At 49.9% G+C, this 17,358-nt stretch overlaps 1 protein-coding gene across 2 annotated transcripts in view; it reads left to right on the forward strand.

Moving 5' to 3' along the window:
• LOC108934388 (neurexin-2-like) overlaps positions 1-17,358 on the forward strand; it is a 300,595-nt gene that overhangs the window by 44,564 nt on the left and 238,673 nt on the right. For both annotated transcript variants that reach the window (XM_029251051.1, XM_029251056.1), the window contains 3 exons: positions 2,421-2,624; positions 5,188-5,214; positions 16,990-17,109. In XM_029251051.1, the coding sequence (XP_029106884.1) occupies positions 2,421-2,624; positions 5,188-5,214; positions 16,990-17,109 (351 nt within the window). The remainder of the gene's footprint in view (positions 1-2,420; positions 2,625-5,187; positions 5,215-16,989; positions 17,110-17,358) is intronic.

The raw sequence follows: 17,358 nt of genomic DNA on the forward strand, positions 1-17,358 counted from the left end.
ATGAGGGGAGAGGAGGGGGGTTGTTATAGAAACAGTGGGTTGTTATAGAAACAGTGGCTTTGATAAAAGCTTTTTTTTGGGGGGGGGGTGATTTTGAATCGGCCCGGTCCTTTTTGTATCCACTTTTCACCACATTTTACACATATTACCCATTAAAGTTATTATTTACTTGCTCAGCGGACACTTTTCCACCAAGTCAGGCTTGTTTGCTGTGCTGTTTACATCTGTCTACAGCTGGGTCATTTTTACTGGCTCCAGCAGGAGGTGGGAATCAAACAAAGGTCCTCTGGTTGTTTAGGGCTCTGAACACTATGCCACCTGCTGACCAAAAAATATATATATATATTTTATTATTATTATTTTTTTTAAAAAAAGACGTAATTAGAAGTAACAGCTGGTATCATAGTAGTTCGAGTGGTTGCCTTTAGACCCACAGGTTGCAGGTTCAAATCTCTTGTCCAGCTGTTAATTGTAAGTATCTTAACTTTGTAAGTTGCTTTGGAGAAAAGCATCAGATAAATGTAATTATTCCCTTTTTAAAACTGATATTTACGATTAAAAATTGCACCTGTTTTTGCTGGAAAAATTCTCTATCAATTCATTTGCACTTTTGCATTTACTGAGAGGCGGTCATACGAAGAGAACACGAGTCGTCTGTATGTAAAGGACGTGCAGAAGGGGCCGCTGTTTACTATGAATTTTTAATACTGGATACGAGTCGGACAGCAGGAGAGCAGTGACAACAGAGTTTACCGTGGTATAAGTTTGCTAGATATTGGGACCAAAAATGATATTTCCATATAGTATGTGATCGATATCAATGGAACTCAGTGACGTGACACACAAATATTTTGGAGAATGTTAGGCTTCACAGAACAATGGGGGGCACCTTGCTACAGCTGGGGGGGTTTGAATGGGAAAGTGTGTGAAGCTCCTGCATCTCAGCAGTGGCGGAGGTGCGAAAGGCGTCTGGGCGCCATGGAAACAGTTGATGGCGCAATCGGTTACCTTCATTCTTTACACTTGGTGGAAAAAAGAGGATTAATCATTCTCGTCGTCTCGCTGAAATGCACTTTGATGATAATTAATGGGTAATTGATTCTCCAGTTAATGATATTTTGGGTTAGACCACAGATGAGGGGAAATGTGTTGTCGTGGCTGCGGCTGCAGACACACACAATGTTTTTGCAACCAAGGCTGTCAGCCTCGAGGAAGAAAACTCCTTAATTGAACTATGAAAACATGTTTTTTGTGGAACGCAGCAAAGTTGTCAAAGCTTTTGTGCGGCTTTCCTCTTTTTTGATGGACCTGGTCTGTTCAGGTCTTTCTGCGTCCTGTACTGCCCCCTGCTGTTGCCCCCAGGTGCTGCATGGTAGCTCATTTCCACTACTAACTCCTATAGTACTGAAATAGAAAAAAAATAAATAAAATTACTTTTTAGCAGCCAGATCATACATAAAAGTTTAAAGGATAATCAGCCTGCAATGTTTTGTGCTGTAACAGTCTTAGTTTATTCTTGTTTGCTTTTAGTTGCATTTTCTGCTGCGTTAAGCTTATTACGGGGGGTGCGGCGGAGCAGCGGGTTTGGCCGGGTCCTGCTCTCTGGTGGGTGTGGGGTTCGAGTCCCACTTGGGGTGCCTTTCGACGGACTGGTGTCCTGTCCTGAGTGTGTCACTTCCCCCTCCGGCCTCGCGCTCTGTGTTGGCAGGTTATGCTCTGGTTTGCCGCGACCCCGCTTGGGACATGCAGTTTCAGACTGTGTGTGTGTGTGTGTGTGTAAGTTTATTACTCAAAAGATAAATAACAGCAAACAAATGTACAGACCCTGCAGGGGAGTAACAAGACCGAGAGTTAGTTAAGGTACCCTTTCGGGGTCAGTGTTTGGAATGTGAATTTTCCTGCAGTGTATAAGCAGGTTAAATGTGAGGCGGCACAGTGGCACAGCGGGTAGTGCAATCTGACACGGGTTCGATCTGTGTGCAGATTGTATGTTGTCCCTGTGCTCTTATAGGTTTCCTCCCACAGTCCAAAGAGTTGTGTTTCGGGTGGATTCGTGAATCTGATCCACTGTGTGTGTGTTTGTGTGTGTAAATGGACAAATAACAGCAGGTGGTTTGATTCAGTGGATCTGGCTTTATAATTGATTTTTGATAACAGTGTCAAAAAATCCAAATTTGGATAACAGTGTCATATAAATCAGTGCATCGCTGCAGAGAAGAGCCATAATTTTCTATGAATAAACATCAGCGTCATTTAAAGTCACAGGACACCTTTTAAATGTCCCCATTGACGCTGTTGGACATTTGCAGACAAGCAATCCAGATCGGCCACCTCACACAAGGCTCCCGGGACGCGAACCCACAGCATCCGCAGCCTTCACTGACTCACCGCACAACCCCCTCCCCACGTCTCGCACACAGAGGCCACGGTGCTGAGCTATGACGGCAGCATGTACCTGAAGATCATCATGCCGGGAACGATGCACACGGAGGCCGAGGACGTGTCCATGCGCTTCATGTCCCAGAGGGCCTACGGTCTCCTCATGGCCACCACCTCGAAGGAGTCGGCCGACACGCTGCGGCTGGAACTGGACGGCGGCAGGGTCAAGCTCACCGTCAACCTAGGTAAAGTGACCGCGTGGGGTGGGGGGACAGCTTTCCCTCCCGCCGGCCTGACGTCCACCCCACCTCCTCGCCATTCCTGCCCCAGGATGCCTATTAAACCCACCCCCCAACAGCCTCTTTCCCTGTCCTGCCCACCCGCCGCACCGACATGAAGATAAAGGGGGGGCTTCGCCGGGGGACACCCTGTCGGACGGCTCCGAGTTCCTGGGGAGGGAAAGGGACACGTTCGTTCAGAGGTCGTCTCGTATCAAACGTCCAACACAGAAAGACGTGGCGCAACATGCAAAATCGTCCAGAACACGTGATCATGTTTACGCTGGACGGCTCAGTACCCCCCGTATCCAGCTGACCTCCCGGTCCGGGGGGGTTCGAGACCCCAAGCACGTCGACACACACTTCCCGGGCTCGTTCCTTCGGAAGTGTAACGGCGGCGCCGGCGTTTTTGTCCTGTCCGACAGGGGTGTTCGGCGACAGCCCCTCCCTTTATGTTCCATCTTTTGAAGGAGTGCAGAGGGGGGGCTCCGGAGGAAAGGGGGTGGGGTTTCTCTCGGCACCCGTGGATGTGGCAGGCCACATATACAGGGAATCAGTGTGTCCCCCACCATGGTCCACAGCTGCTCACCATCACATCCTCTTTCTCTCTCTCTCTTTCTTTCTCGCTCACCTCCTTTGTCCCTCTTGTGCTCTGTTTCTCTCTCTTTGTGTCCATCTCTGTCCAACTCTGTCTTCCTCTGTCTCTCTCAAACACACACTCCCTCTCTGTCCATCTCGCTCTCTCTTCCTCTCTGTCCATCTCTGTCCCTCTCTGTCTGTCTCTCCCTCTACTCACTTGGCCGAGGCTCAGAAGATGGAACTTTTCATCCCTTCAATGGCCTGTATATCTGCGGCCCTTGGAGCAAACAGCCAGAGAGACCGGCTCACTGTGAGCTGTCCCCGTCCCTGTCCCCGTCCCCATGCGCCGTATTGTGTTCCGCGTCCCAGCAACACGTCTCCACATCACACCTCAGAGCCTCCGCACCCTCGTTGGGTGTCTGCGAGGACGTGAACAGAAAGAGCGTTTGGCGAAGTCTCTTTCCGGAACCCTCCGCACGTGTACCTTCCGGAGGTGCAGCAGGGAGTCGCGGAGCTGCTGAGGACCGTTTGTTGACCGACTCTTCCTGCTGCACACTGGCAAACGTGAGAAGAGCGACATAGTGTCATTCGTGAGTCCCTCTCTCTCACACACACACACACACAAACACAAACAGTCCTCAGGCCAGACGTGTTTGATGTGAGCACTCAGCTTGTCGGCTTGTAGAGTTGGACCCCCCATCCATGGTCCATGGTGGGGAATCCAGCCCCGGGGGAGGGGGGCTCTCTCTCTCTCTTTCTCTCTCTCTCTCTGTCTCCCCCCTGCCCATTTAGCGTCACACTCTAAGACTTCTGGTTCCAGGAACCGTACAGAGAAGCTCGGTCCACCGTCAGGTTGCCACGGTACATGAGCACATCACCGTCCAGCACCACCAACCCCCCCCCCCCCCCCCACTCGCTCAGGCCCCCTGCAGCGGTTAGCCCGGTCCCTGGCTGTTTGTGTCCACTATTCTGTAGCGGTTGACAGCTTGAGAACACACCTCAGCTACAGCCGGGTGCTCGTGGGGGTGCGACCCCCATCACCCTGAGCTCACCGCGCCCCCCCACCCCCAACCGCCAATACGACCCAGTGGGGACGGAGCGAGATTTGTCTCGCTGCTGCACACAACTCCGTTCTCTAGGAAAACACAGCATACTGTATTTGGGGGAAAATCCACTTGATGGGGCTCTTCGCTCCACGTGGTGCTCGGCTGATGCGAAACACAGCCCTCGCTGCACAGGGTAAGAAATACTGCGGTAAAATGACCCAGCTGTACCAAAGGGTAAATAACTGTAAGTCATCAGATACAGAATAAATGTAAACGTACATATGATGCCCTGCAGGTGCTTTTTAGGGCGTGTGTGTTGTTCTCTTTCACAGTCACACACACACACACACACACACACACACACACACCGATGAGTTCCCCATTACACTCTCCCGTTGGCCTTCACCTGTTGGCGCAAAGCGCTGCTGTGGCGCGGGGGCTTCGCTGGGCTGGGGTGTGCAGAGCACCTTATCCTGCGCACTTGTGTTGCGCCCGAGGAGGCAAACCGCTCCCGCACGTGCAGTGTGCGTTCGCGGAACCAACTCCATGTCGTCACGCCCTGGGTGCGGAAAAGGAGGAGCCCGGACGCGAGCCGGGCCGCCTGCAGCACGCGCGACCCACGAGACCCGTCTCCCGTTTCGCCCCTCCCCCCCCCCGGCACAAGACGTTGGGAGCGGTTTGCTTTCCGAGCCCTTTGGGGGTGGAGGGCCGGGGGTTCGGGGTGGCCGGGCGGTACGGATAAGGTGGTTCTGACTCACAGCTTGTCCCCGGATGGTGGGCTCAGCAAAATGCTTGGTTGTCTGCAGAATGAACCTTGAAGGATGTAAAATGTTTTCTTTTCTCTTTCTTCTCCTTCCTGCTTCTCTTTTGGTTTGATCTCACCATCTCGCTCTCTCTTCCACCAGATTGTATCAGGATAGACTGTAATCTCAGTAAGTCGTTCTTATGCTTTCAAAACCGCTTTACATGCCGGATGTCTTTTTATGACCTGTGCCCCCGCCCCCCCCATCCCCGCCTTCCCCGATCTTACGACTGCTCCCAACTCACAACATTAACATATATATGAACATGTATACATGTATATGTACGGCTCTATATTTTCCCCCCCGTCTGTTTTTCAGTTCTTCACATGACCTGTCATTTCAGCCTCACACCACATTTTTGCCCCCCCCCCTTGTCCTATCTGACCTTCTTCTTCCATTGCTTTTGTCCTTATTTCGGTTCTGCCGCTCCCTTCTTCTGTTTGTCCCCTTCTGCCCACGTCCCCTCTTGCGTCTTCACGACCGCACAAAGGGTGTGTTGGCGCACCGCTCTATGGCTCTTCAGCTCGGTGGAGAGCGAACTTTCGGCGCGCCACGCTTACCTTGGAGTCCCAGGTTCGGCGCGGCTTCAGCGCCCAGCAGCCTCTGCTCTGAGCCGAGAGAGCGTTGCTGCGTACTGGGGCCTGGATCAGAACCGCATTTTCCTGAACTGGTGTCACCACCAGACATTGGAAAGAATGGTGAAAAAACAAATGATTTCATCATACACAGTGCCACATATATATTTCTTTGCTACAGTATGACAGCTACAGATTTGGCCCGTTACTCCTCTAAAGTCTAGTTTCAAGGCTCACAACACTAAGTTCTGACCTGTGTTAATAATGCAGTTTACCAGCATCTTATTGTGGAGGTAAGAACTGCGGTCAGAAATGCTTGATTTTTTATGTCAAAAACATTGGCGCTGCTCTGTAAGGTAAGTGTAGTTTCACAAGTATATAGGACCTGTGTGTGTGTGTGTGTGTGTGTGTGTGTGTGTGTGTGTGTGTGTGTGTGTGTGCGTGTGCGTGTGCGTGCACGAGCATGAAAAGGTATCGCATGTGTGTGTCTCTGCTGTCTGAGTCTTCTTTTGGACAGATTGTGAATTATTTAGGAGACTTCACCCTGAGGACGAAATAAAAAATAAATTAGTACTTTTAGTGCAATATTTCACTGGGACTTCAGGTTCAACTGCATTATAATTTAATAATAATTAGATGATCCATTTTAAAGTATGCCTTGTATTGTCATAAATTATATATCCACCAGATGGCATCATAGAATAACGTTCCTGAGGACCTGGTAGCTAAACCGATGCTCCGAAAACACACATTTTCTATGGAGCAGATGTGGAGGTTCTCTTTAAAATACAACATCAGGTATTGATTTGTGACGCAAATCGCACAGTTTCTCGTGGGGGGGGGGGGGGGGGTTGGGCTCTCGATGGAGAAAAATGTACCTTCTTTGCATAAACAGTCGAGAGCTCAGCACGTTTCCAAGCCCACCCGGTGAAAGTAGGTGCGACCCCTTTCATCATGTTTATAAACAGTTGCTCAAGCTTGCAGGTCGAAATTTACTCACAGATTGAGCAAGAAAACTAGGCTCTCTGCTGCCCCTTGTGGTGCAGGTGGGGATGCGCCTCTTTGGTATCAGTCCAGCAGCAGAGCGGATAAATCAGATGCTCAAGGGGCATCAGTTCACTGGTGTCAGCGCTGAGATTTCGGTCCCGTTCCCTCTGTCCCCAAACGCTGCGCTCCGAGAACGAGTCCGATCCCAGGCTGCAAGTACAGTCGCGCCAGTGGAGTCTTAACCACCTCTAGGTGTTAAAGAAAATTCACGTTTCTTTTTTTAATGAGCAAATTACCCAGTGCTTTGACCCTGATTTTGGTCTAAGAAAACCTGAATGTACATGATATAAGAGTAACACACCTGCTAATGGATCAAACATCTGATGAGCAATAAGCTTGTCAGTCCTGTCATGTTTAGATTAACCGCATTTCAAAAGTAATGAGACATGAAGAAGTTCTCTTAGCTGAGAGTCAAGAATTCCAAACTTTGACTGTAGTCATAATCATCACCATTATTATTATTATTATTGTTGTTGTTGTTGTTGCTGCCAGTTAAGCAGAGCACCTCTCTGAATTACTGCATCAGCCCACCCTGCTTCCAGGGGCTCAAACCCAAGACCCTTTTGTACACGAGTCCAGTCTCCGAACCTACCTGCCGGTAAGCCCTCCTGGCCTGGACAGCGTCCAGCTCAGCGCGGCGGGGGTCCGGCTGAGCTCCGTTTTCCACATAAGTGGTCTTCCCGCTGTGTGTAAATCCTTGGCGAAGCATCGTATGAATTGGAGCACCGAGAGAGAGAGATGGAACCGCGCGGCGCAAAGGAACATTCGCGCTCATGCTCATGAGCGCAACGGTGCCGTGTTCTTCTCCCGCCCGTATCGCCACTCAGCTTAAAGCGTTGAATCTCGGGCTGCGCTGCATGTTTCTGGATCTCGCCAGCGTTCGCCAGCGTTCCATGTAATAAACCCCCCGTGCGGGTCAACTTCCTCTGTTAGTCCAACAGCTGGACACGTCTTCGCCTCGAACCCATCGGGCTTTCCTGTCAAGTTGAAGCACGTCCTCGTGCCCCCCCGACCGCTGCTCACACGCAGGGAGAGGGTGGTGTCCGTAGAGAGCTCTCCCCCGGCGGCCCGTCCGCACGCGCACAGGGTAGCGTCAGCACGCACGGTGCCGGGCTCCTCGTCTTCGGTGCTGACTAACTGTTGACTTCTTCATATACCGTCAGTGCGGGATCTGAGGTGTGTGTTCGTGTGTGTGTGCGGGGGGTGCCGCCATCGCACCCTTGACGGAAGGCCTTGCCCTGAAGGTGTATGAATGAGTACGCGTGTGAAATCTGAAGCCTTTGCTGGTGAAATACCGAGCAGCGTAAGACTCCTGCGTTCGGCTCGGCAGTTCGGCTCCGTTCAAACTCTTCTCCCAACGAGCTTTTTTTTTTTTTAAATCACATCTAGTGGAAAAAAATAAAACGGGGGAAGACGCAGCAAGACGTGACAAATCGCCAAAGGGCACACAACCAATCCACAACATGCAATAGGATATTCAGACTCTTAGGGGAAAAGGAAACTCCTAAGGGTAGTACAAGAATAAAGCGACCCCCCCCCCCCACATTACCCCAACTAGGGGAAGTGTTCGTACCACATGAGCTGGGACAGTGTCCACTGTGTCCTTTAGCCACTTTAGCCACTGGGGACGAAACCCTGAGAGGAGCATGCTGGGAAGGACGCTATGTGACTGATGTCACTGCTAAAGAAATTGTGCCATGTGAGGAGGATGCAGAGCATCGATCACATGATAGAACATCCTGCTGTTCAGGTGCTTTTTAGGGGGCAGCTGGTCGTCTAGCGGTCAGAGCAGGTGCCTTTGGGCCCGAAGGTCACAGGTTTGAATTCCACCTCTAGCTGTAATAGCCTTGAGCAAGTACTCTCGATTACTCCAGTAAAATGAGTCAGCTGTATGAATATGAATGGCTAAATAACTGTCAGCCACTCTGGAGAGGATGGATGAGCGTAGATGTAACGTGACTGCGTTACTCTGCTGTTTCAGAACCGCTACGAGAGGAACTTCTGCACTTTTATATGAATGATCGGGGTAAACATCGTACTATCGGTGTGAAACGGCCCTCTAGAAATCGGTATCTGGGCCTCACGCGTTATAAAGGCCGTATTTTATGACTCGTTGGGTGAATAAAGATCGGTGGAGTAATTAGTCCATGCGGAACACAATAATCAGCGTGCGCAATATATACAGGATTTTCTCTTTCTATCTTTTTTTCTCACGCCGCCGGCTTTTGATGGCATCAGCGGCGTCTCTTCAACGGACTGATGTTGACTGCCGCTGCTCCTGGTGTCGCCTGAGCGCTTCCACACGATCACAGGAACGGTGTCCTGTTTACTGCGAAAGCCACCGCCTTCGGGCAGCTTCTCGGGAGCACAAACGCTTCCAGTCGCACTCGTTCTGCACCTGTTTCTCCTTCAAATCCTGATTCGCTCCTTTTCTTCTGCAGGATACGTGTTGTGGGTTTCACATTTCATGCACTCTGTACTGTACAAATACATCTGCGGTGTGTTACAATACTATCCAAATGCCAGTAGATTGGGGTATTACTAGTGTAATATCATGATATTAGTGTCCAGTCTTTTAACCCCAGCAGAAACCTGCAGGAACACAAACAGCACCCAAGTCATATTGTCATATGATTTTTTTTGCTATAAATTTACATTTACATTTATTAATTTAGCTCACGCTTTTCTGTTCCATACGCAGAGTTATATTAGGAGAGACAGAAAACCGTTAACACCTCGTACCGCCGAACAGGAGCACTTGCAGCAGAATTCAAAACAGCTTTACAATATAATCAGTTTTATTGTAGCTTATTATATTTAGTTTGATTTGCTTTCACTTTTCAGTAGTGGACAGGTCCACACAGCGGCCATCCTCCAACAGAACATGGCCAAATTTATCAGTGCGTTCCCTAGGAGAACATGGAATATAGAAATCGTATCAATGAAACAATAACGTCAATAACTTATATAGGCAGTTACATGAAAATCCCTTTGGGGTGAATATAAAGCAGCCTATTTGTATAGTTTCACAAACTGTCGTTGCTGAGCAGCAGTTTTTGGCTCTTTACTGACGTTCATGTACTTACTATTCGCCACTTGCCTCGCGGCTCTTCTTCATTAAGGAGCATTTTTGGCAATAATTTGGATCAAATTTCATGCTCCTGACAAACAGAAGATGTCATCAGAGGAACAGATGTCTCATTGTGGAAAGTGCCAAACTGTAGTGCAGGTGTGTAACAGATGCTTCCGGAAGGTGAGGAACGGGACAAGATTCTGCTCCGCTGCAGGTCTGTGCTCACATTTGAGCCCATATGTGTGAGGAGGCATCAGCAGTCAGCGAAACGGTGACGACGGAAACGTTGTTCTCGCTTCGCGACAGATGAGTGTGTTTCTGATGCAGACCCCCAATATGCTGTGGAACGGGGGCCGTAGAGCTGGTGGGTGAGGGGGTCAGAGGCGTTCGTCTGGACATTTGTGGTGCAACCGCAATTTTTCCTACCGACTGACACGAGCTGTTATGCGTCACATTATTATTGGCTCTTACTTCCTAGTAACCTGTCATTTCGCCCCTTCGTTTGACGGGATTTTTTTAAAAACTTGAACAATTCGAGTTGGAAACATTGCATCAGGCGAAAGCCCAGCTAGGGTGTCCCCCGTTCAGGGTACCGCGATGACGCCACCGCTCTTAAACTATTACCTGCCGATATTCGGAGTCGCGGCTCACGGCGAAAGCCGAGATGCCGCTGACAGGATGTTCCCCTTGCTGCGGTTTGCAGCTCTTTCTTTTCACCTTCACCCTCCTTCATCCGCTCCTGCGGAGCCGGGCCCTCGGAAGCAGCCGGGGAACAAAAAAGATGGAGCCGGGTCTCCGGATAGGCCTATCTGCTCGTGTTTATCGTTTTTATCGCTGCAAGTCTTTCATCCCCCCCCAAAAAAATAATAATGAAATAAAAGAAGAAAGCAAGCTACTCGTCGTGGAGGGAACTTTCCTCCGGCAGTTATGGTTTTAGGCCTGAGAGGCAACCTTTCCCAGAGTGACTCAATTAGATATCGAGATAGGAAGTTCTCCAAGAGCTCCTGATGGTAAATATGATACCGTATGACAAGTAAAAGGATATCAACGTAATATCAACTCGGCCTGATCGTAATCGTGTCCAACAGCTATAATATCACTGCTCCAATTTCCTTGGCTCTTTAATTATAAGTCGCAAAAAAAGCGAAGACGTGTATCATTGTACTATAAAATAAATTGTAACAGCCGACCTCGACCTGATTCACCTCCTTATTTTTGGACGAGCAAGATGCGTTTTTGTTTCTCGAGTCCGAGACGTTTATTGATTGCGTCTCAAAGAAATCCCTGACACTTAGGATACGTGCTCAACGTTCTGCAGAAGGAGCTGAAACGAAAGCCCTTTCTGCCAATACCAGGCCCTCTAGGAGTTTTTGGGAAAGTTGAGCAAACCTCGAAAAGCCACAGGGCTGAGAGTCGAGTTGACGGATGTGCGGCGAACGTCGTCGATTTGCTCGTGCGTTGGCGCAGGTGACCCTCACAGACCGGACGCGAAGGTCGAGATGTCGTCTCTAAGCCAACCGGGCATATTAAAGGGCAAAAATGTTTGCTCGGCCTCATCTTCATTTGTGTCTCACGTTCGTTTCCCCTTTTGCGCGGAAACAGATACCGTCTCTGGCGAAGCGGAAAGTTTGTCTCTCCGAGGCGCCGCTCTCCACACGATTTATAGAATTAGTTAGAAATAATGCCTTTGCTCACTCGCTTTTAACTGCTTCTCCGAGTCAGGGTCACGGTCGTTCGGAGCCTATCCCGGAGGCACGGGGGGGTGGAGTTAGTCCAGGTAAAGCCTGGAACCTGGGTGGGACACAGGTCCATCGTAGGGAAGCCGCACATGGACGCATGGAGTCCCTGAAAGCAGTTTAGGGAGACCAGCTCACCTGAAAGACGTGGGAGGAAAGAAACCTGGACACGGAGGAGACATGCGGACTGAGCTCCGTTCAAAATCGTCCAGGTGCTGTGAGGCAGCAGTGCTCCCTGCTGCACCATCATGCCACGAAACTCCATTTGCTCTTCAACATTATTCAGAGAACATTTTTAGACACTTTTCACGATATTCCTTGTCATTTAAAGTTTGTTCATTTACCAAGAAATGAGTGTACATGTCTATTAATAAGACATTGTTGCCATGGTTGCCATGAAGGAGTCTGCTAATTCTAGATTATCCCATATTCCAGTTTCTGCTTGCAGCTCCTCGGGTTTTTTTCATATCCCTTTCCTCACAGCCACATGGCATATTTGTTGCTAGATAAATCATGCTGATCTCGGGGTTTCGGGCTCTCGAAATCCGTGCCCACCTTTACGTTTTCCTGCCCCGGCAGCGTATGAGCTGTTAGTTACTGCAGCCCCTTCTGCCTCCCAGCCTCTTATAACTTGTGCTGTCAGGGCAGAAGAAGCCTAATGACACCTGAAAGCTGTTTTCCAACGAGGAGCAATTAACCTCTGGCAGCACTTGGCCGGGGAAGGAGAGAGCGGAAAGAGCTCGAGCGAGACCGTTTCCGTTCGGAAGATCCGGCGAGTCACGACTGGTGGGGAGGGTGGGAGCTCTGAGTTGGGGAGTGGGGGGTTCAGGGCCCGTGGACTGTGCTTGGATCTTGCGCCGTGCCCGTCTCGTGCACTAGTGCTGCCAGAACGCGATGCTTTTGCACGTCGAAACCTTGAAAAACACCCATCTGTTCGTCTCGTTGCCCAACGAGCGCGTTAACATGAAGGCGCGCCGCGCCGCTCCGGAGAGCGCTTGCCGGCGGGTGCTCGGCCTTGCGCTGCTATTGGGCTCCACACACCACTGGCACCAGGCAAAGTGCAGATGGTCCAAAATGGGTCCCGGGTCAAATGAACGGCCCGGTCCGCCGCCCCTCCCGCCCCTCCGGCCCCGTGGCGCGCGCAGCGTGGAATGTCCTGGACACGTGGCCTGCTGGGGAGGTGTGACTGCTGAGTATGCGGCAACCGCGTCCCGGCCGCTCTGCCGGCGCCACCTTCCACGGCACCATTATAAACTCGGTCGGCGAAAAATGTTTTCGGGACCCCTACCTGCGTGTTGTTTGCGATTTTTAACACCACTGCTGTCAGAGGAACGTCAAGGTCACGCCGGCACTGTTTGCGGGAAATTAAAAAATGAGAGCGAAAGCAGTGAGATCCGCTCTCCTTTCTGGAAGGGAAGGCGAATACAGAAATGGCTGGTTGGGAGCCAGAAGTTAGTGCCAGTAATGGACTCGCCCGTGGAGGGAGGGGCAGAACCAGAGCAGATTCTGTGAAATTGCATGCGCGCGCACACACACAAACGCACACACGCACAGAGACAGAGAGCTCGGCGAAGACTCGGCGAACGGTGCTGTTTAAATACCATGGTTCGCTTAACAAGGAGCAAACCCACTACCTTCCGACCCCGGTCCGCACCACGGTTTCTGCTCCCTGGCTCCGGTACCCGTGGCGGCTACCGAGGTGGGTCGCAGAGCAGGATAGCAGCCGCGGCCCACCTTTCAGTCCAGCGCAGCGCTTCCCTCTTCTCTCGCACACCTTCTGCGCTTGAGTCACTTCTTCGAACGGGGAGACCTGTTTGGGTGCCACGCTTTCTATTTTTCATCTCCCTCACCTCGCTGGCCTTCCCGCCGAGAACGCGCAGCTCTTTTCCGTCGGCTCCGTCGCACGCGTGCGGAACGAGCGCAGGATCTCGGCGGGAGATCAAATCTGACTATTTATGCTCCTGGATAAATAACCTGGGAGATTGGCAGGTTTATTTAATGGAGGCAAAAGACTTGTCAGGAAACTCGCAGGCCTTATCAGCGCCACCCAGGACTGAGTCCAAGTCACGCGCTACACGCAAATTGCAAGCTACACAAGCGGGTCGGCGCTTCGCCTGTGTTTTCACGTGGACTGCGGCAATTCGGTATCCGATTCCTTGTCCGTCAACTCGAATATCCGCTCATCCGCATTTCGGTTTGCGGCCGTCGCAGCTGCGGCGCGGTCTCGCTTTTCCCGCCGACGTGTGGCCGGCAGAGCCGAGCCGAAAGAGACCCGAGAGGCAGGAGAGGCGGCCCGCGTGTGAAAACAGTCTCTAATTAGGCAGCTGGGTGGCTGATTCCTCCGACGAGATGCACCAGAACACTCAGACCGTGCTGCATTTGCAGGGATAAATGCACAGTCACACAGCCTCTTTTTTCTGTTTCTTCTTTAGTCACTGCATGAAGGATTATCTTGTTTTACCGTGTCTTTCGTGTGCTGTTTAGGTGAGCATGTGTCTGTGTGTATATATATATACACATACTGTGTGTGTATATACAGTATATAAATTAAATAAGAAATAAAAACGTAAATAATATGAATTACATGCCAAAACTATAATCACGATATAATGTTATATATGCAACCCACACCGATATGTGTGTCTGCTTAGATATATATATATATATATATATATATAGATATTGTTGTTGGCTGCATCTGAGCAAATGCACAATATGGACAGTATGTACGGTTAAATGTGTTGAGTCGTTATAGCTTACGTTACATTATGTTACATTTACATTTATTTATTAGCTTATAAAGAGAAATTGTAATAAAAACGGAGGCTGGATGCTAGATCTAAATTTTATGGCAACTGTGTTTTTATAGAAATGTTTCAATGTAGATTGTTTGGTCTAATTCTATAATCAACACTAAACTCACCCCACTGCCGTCTCATTATTCCTGCGGTTTGAGCCTAATTGGACCTTTTTAATGCCAGTACAAAACAGCATATCTAAAAGAGCCAAACGCCAAATAATGTGATCTGACTAAAATTACAGACATTTCTTTCCAGCTGAGATAATATTTTTGTTTGTGCATTTGTGCCCTGAATCTTTAATCACCTCTAGGACATATTTACTTAGACAGCTAAAATACATGATGAAAATGACACAAATGTTTATGCAAACTGAATTTTTTATGCTAAAAAGAAATTGCGGGCTGGGACTAAGGAATAAATGTTTATGTAATTTCCGTGTTTTTTGCTGCGAAAGCTCGAAATACGGTCAAACTTACGAAAAGTGCATTTTGACGACGACTAAGCATTTTTGTGCCTTTACGCATAAACGATGTAATGTGTTGCAAACATGCAATGGATGCCGCTAAATATTCATCTTCTATCGTAGGTGTACATGTGTAAACCGCTGTAAGTACCGTAATACTACTGTCAGTCTCTGTGGAAGTGTCAGTTAAGAGTAAAAATAAATGTAAATAATACAAATTACGTGGTGAAAGTACAATGACAATATGATATATTTTGTAAGGTGTGTTTTTGTAGAAACTCGCTCTCTGAAAACAGGCTTCACACGACAGGCTTGTCGTCCCACGTCGTGTCGGCAAAGTCTCGCGCTCACGGAGCCCACGAGCACCAAATGACGGTGAAGAGCAAAGGCACGTGGGTGCGGTGAAGAGAAAAAATCCCCCCCGCCTGACATTTAATGGATTCAAATACCATTGTCCAAGTTTCGTCAGTTCCTGCAGAAATGTACTTGTGTCCCGGGGGGGGTTTACAGACACCCGAGTCCCAAATACACGCTTAAGCTTCTCTAAACCTTTGACAGAGGAAGCGGTGTTTATCACGGTGACACCGCGGTAATGTGGAGACGCTGGAGCTCGGGACTCCTCCGCCGCTTTCTTCCTGAGCAGATATCAGCCCTCGCGCAGCTGTGCGGGAGATCCTCCGTCCCGGGGCGAGTCTCGGCAGGATCGCAAGCCAAACGACGTCAGGCCGAACGGGCCCGAGTCCTTCCTCCGCGCGCTGTTCCCCCGTAAACGGTCTCCGTGATTTCCCCAGAGCTCAATTTAGCAGGCTGAGCCCTGTGAGAAGAAAGCCGAGTGCAGAACGTTCGTTTTCGAGCAACACCTGAACCGGGTTGCGCCGTCCTCTGCCAACGCCGTGCCCTTGTTCCTCGTTGCCCCGCCGACGTGCCCCAGGCCGCCCTCGGTTGCCTCTTCCTTAGCTGGATCCTGTCTTTTCGGGGACTCCTGAGCGCTGTTGAGAAGAAGCAGCGCTCACCGAGACGGGGTTTCCGGTGCACCGGCTCCTCCAAAATCCCCCGTTACTCACATTATTTCCAGTACCCTGCTGATCTGTAAATCTCAGACGTGTTTGAAACCTAAAAATAGCAGAAAATAGCAGAACAGGCACAGCAGCTCTCATGCTTAAATCTCGACAACAATGACAGACGGTCTGGAGACCTTTGGATGCTCTTGTGTCTCGAGTCAAAGCGTAAATAAATGGCTCCAGTACTTGGGCTGCTGTGTGGAGGTGGAGGTGGTGCATATATTTTCTCCATTTGCGTTTACAGCAGCTTCTTCCTATACCTTTTCCCGCTATCCTTCCGTACTCTGACAATGCAGTTAAGGAAAATTAAGGAGCGCATTTGCTCACCCCCAGCAGTTGTTTCTCACCATGTATCATGTATAACAGCAAAGCCCGTGAAAAGCTCTACCCAGCAGGATGCGGACAGGTCAGGCGGACATTGTAAATATTGCTTTTACATGCGCTCATCTGCATCCCGCACGGAGGTGACCCGAACGGCCGTCCTTTCGCGTGTATCGGGGGGAGTTAAGTATCGACTTGGGGCGAGAAAAAAACACAGACTCCGCCGTCGGACGGAGGTTCGTGCTCTCTTGCGAGTCGAATTTTGGATTGCGCAAGCCGTGCGGAGACGTTCATTCAGTCTGTGGGTTTCTCTGAAGGTCACGGGGATGAACAAACCGCTGCTATCTCTTTTTTGTCTGCAGGGATCTGTTAGCAAGCTGTTGGTGGTATCAGTACAGATACGACCACAGTTACACATTTAAGAGGAATCTGTAGCTGAGAAAGATTGCAGAGCTGCACCTGAAGGTGTTAATGAAATAAAACACAATGTCCCAGGGTGTTTTGTGCGTGTGTGTGTGTGTGTGTGTGTGTGTGTGAGTGCGTGTGTATGTGAGAGAGGTGAGAGTGTGTCAGAGACAGTGGCCAGACACGTGCTTGTGTGCGTGGGCGTTCGTGTACCATGGTGCGGGTGTAAAACTGCGGTGCAAATATATGTTGTGTACGTGTGTCTGTTTGTGCGGAACGTGCGTTCGAGTGTGTGCGAGAGAGCGTTAGAATGCACTAGAACAGGCAGACGCACGTTCCGTGGTGCCAGCAGAGCAGCGTAACTACACCTCTGCCAGACAAAAATGTGTACCCGGCAGGTAACCGAGCTCTCCGTCTCCCAGGCAAAGGACCGGAGACGCTCTTCGCAGGACAGAAGCTCAATGACAACGAGTGGCACTCCGTGAAGGTGGTCCGCCGTGGGAAGAGCCTGCAGCTCTCGGTGGACAACGTGACTGTAGAAGGTGGGAGGATGGCGGGATTCTCTGCCCCACGTGGCTCTTGTGCTGGGAAACCGCAGGGAAAATCCTCAATAAGTGGATTTGTGTTCAGACACACTGAGTGCAACATGGCTGCTTGATTTATTTTGTAGCTGTCATGTGCACCGCTGTCGTTTGCTTATGCTTTTACCCAAAGGAATGTAAAGTTTTACATATCCGTACATCTGCGTATCTTGGAGGAGCGCTTTGGGTTAAGGAACTCGCTCGAAGAGG

This window comes from Scleropages formosus, chromosome 4, assembly GCF_900964775.1.
Source record: "Scleropages formosus chromosome 4, fSclFor1.1, whole genome shotgun sequence".
Taxonomy (NCBI): Eukaryota; Metazoa; Chordata; class Actinopteri; order Osteoglossiformes; family Osteoglossidae; genus Scleropages; species Scleropages formosus.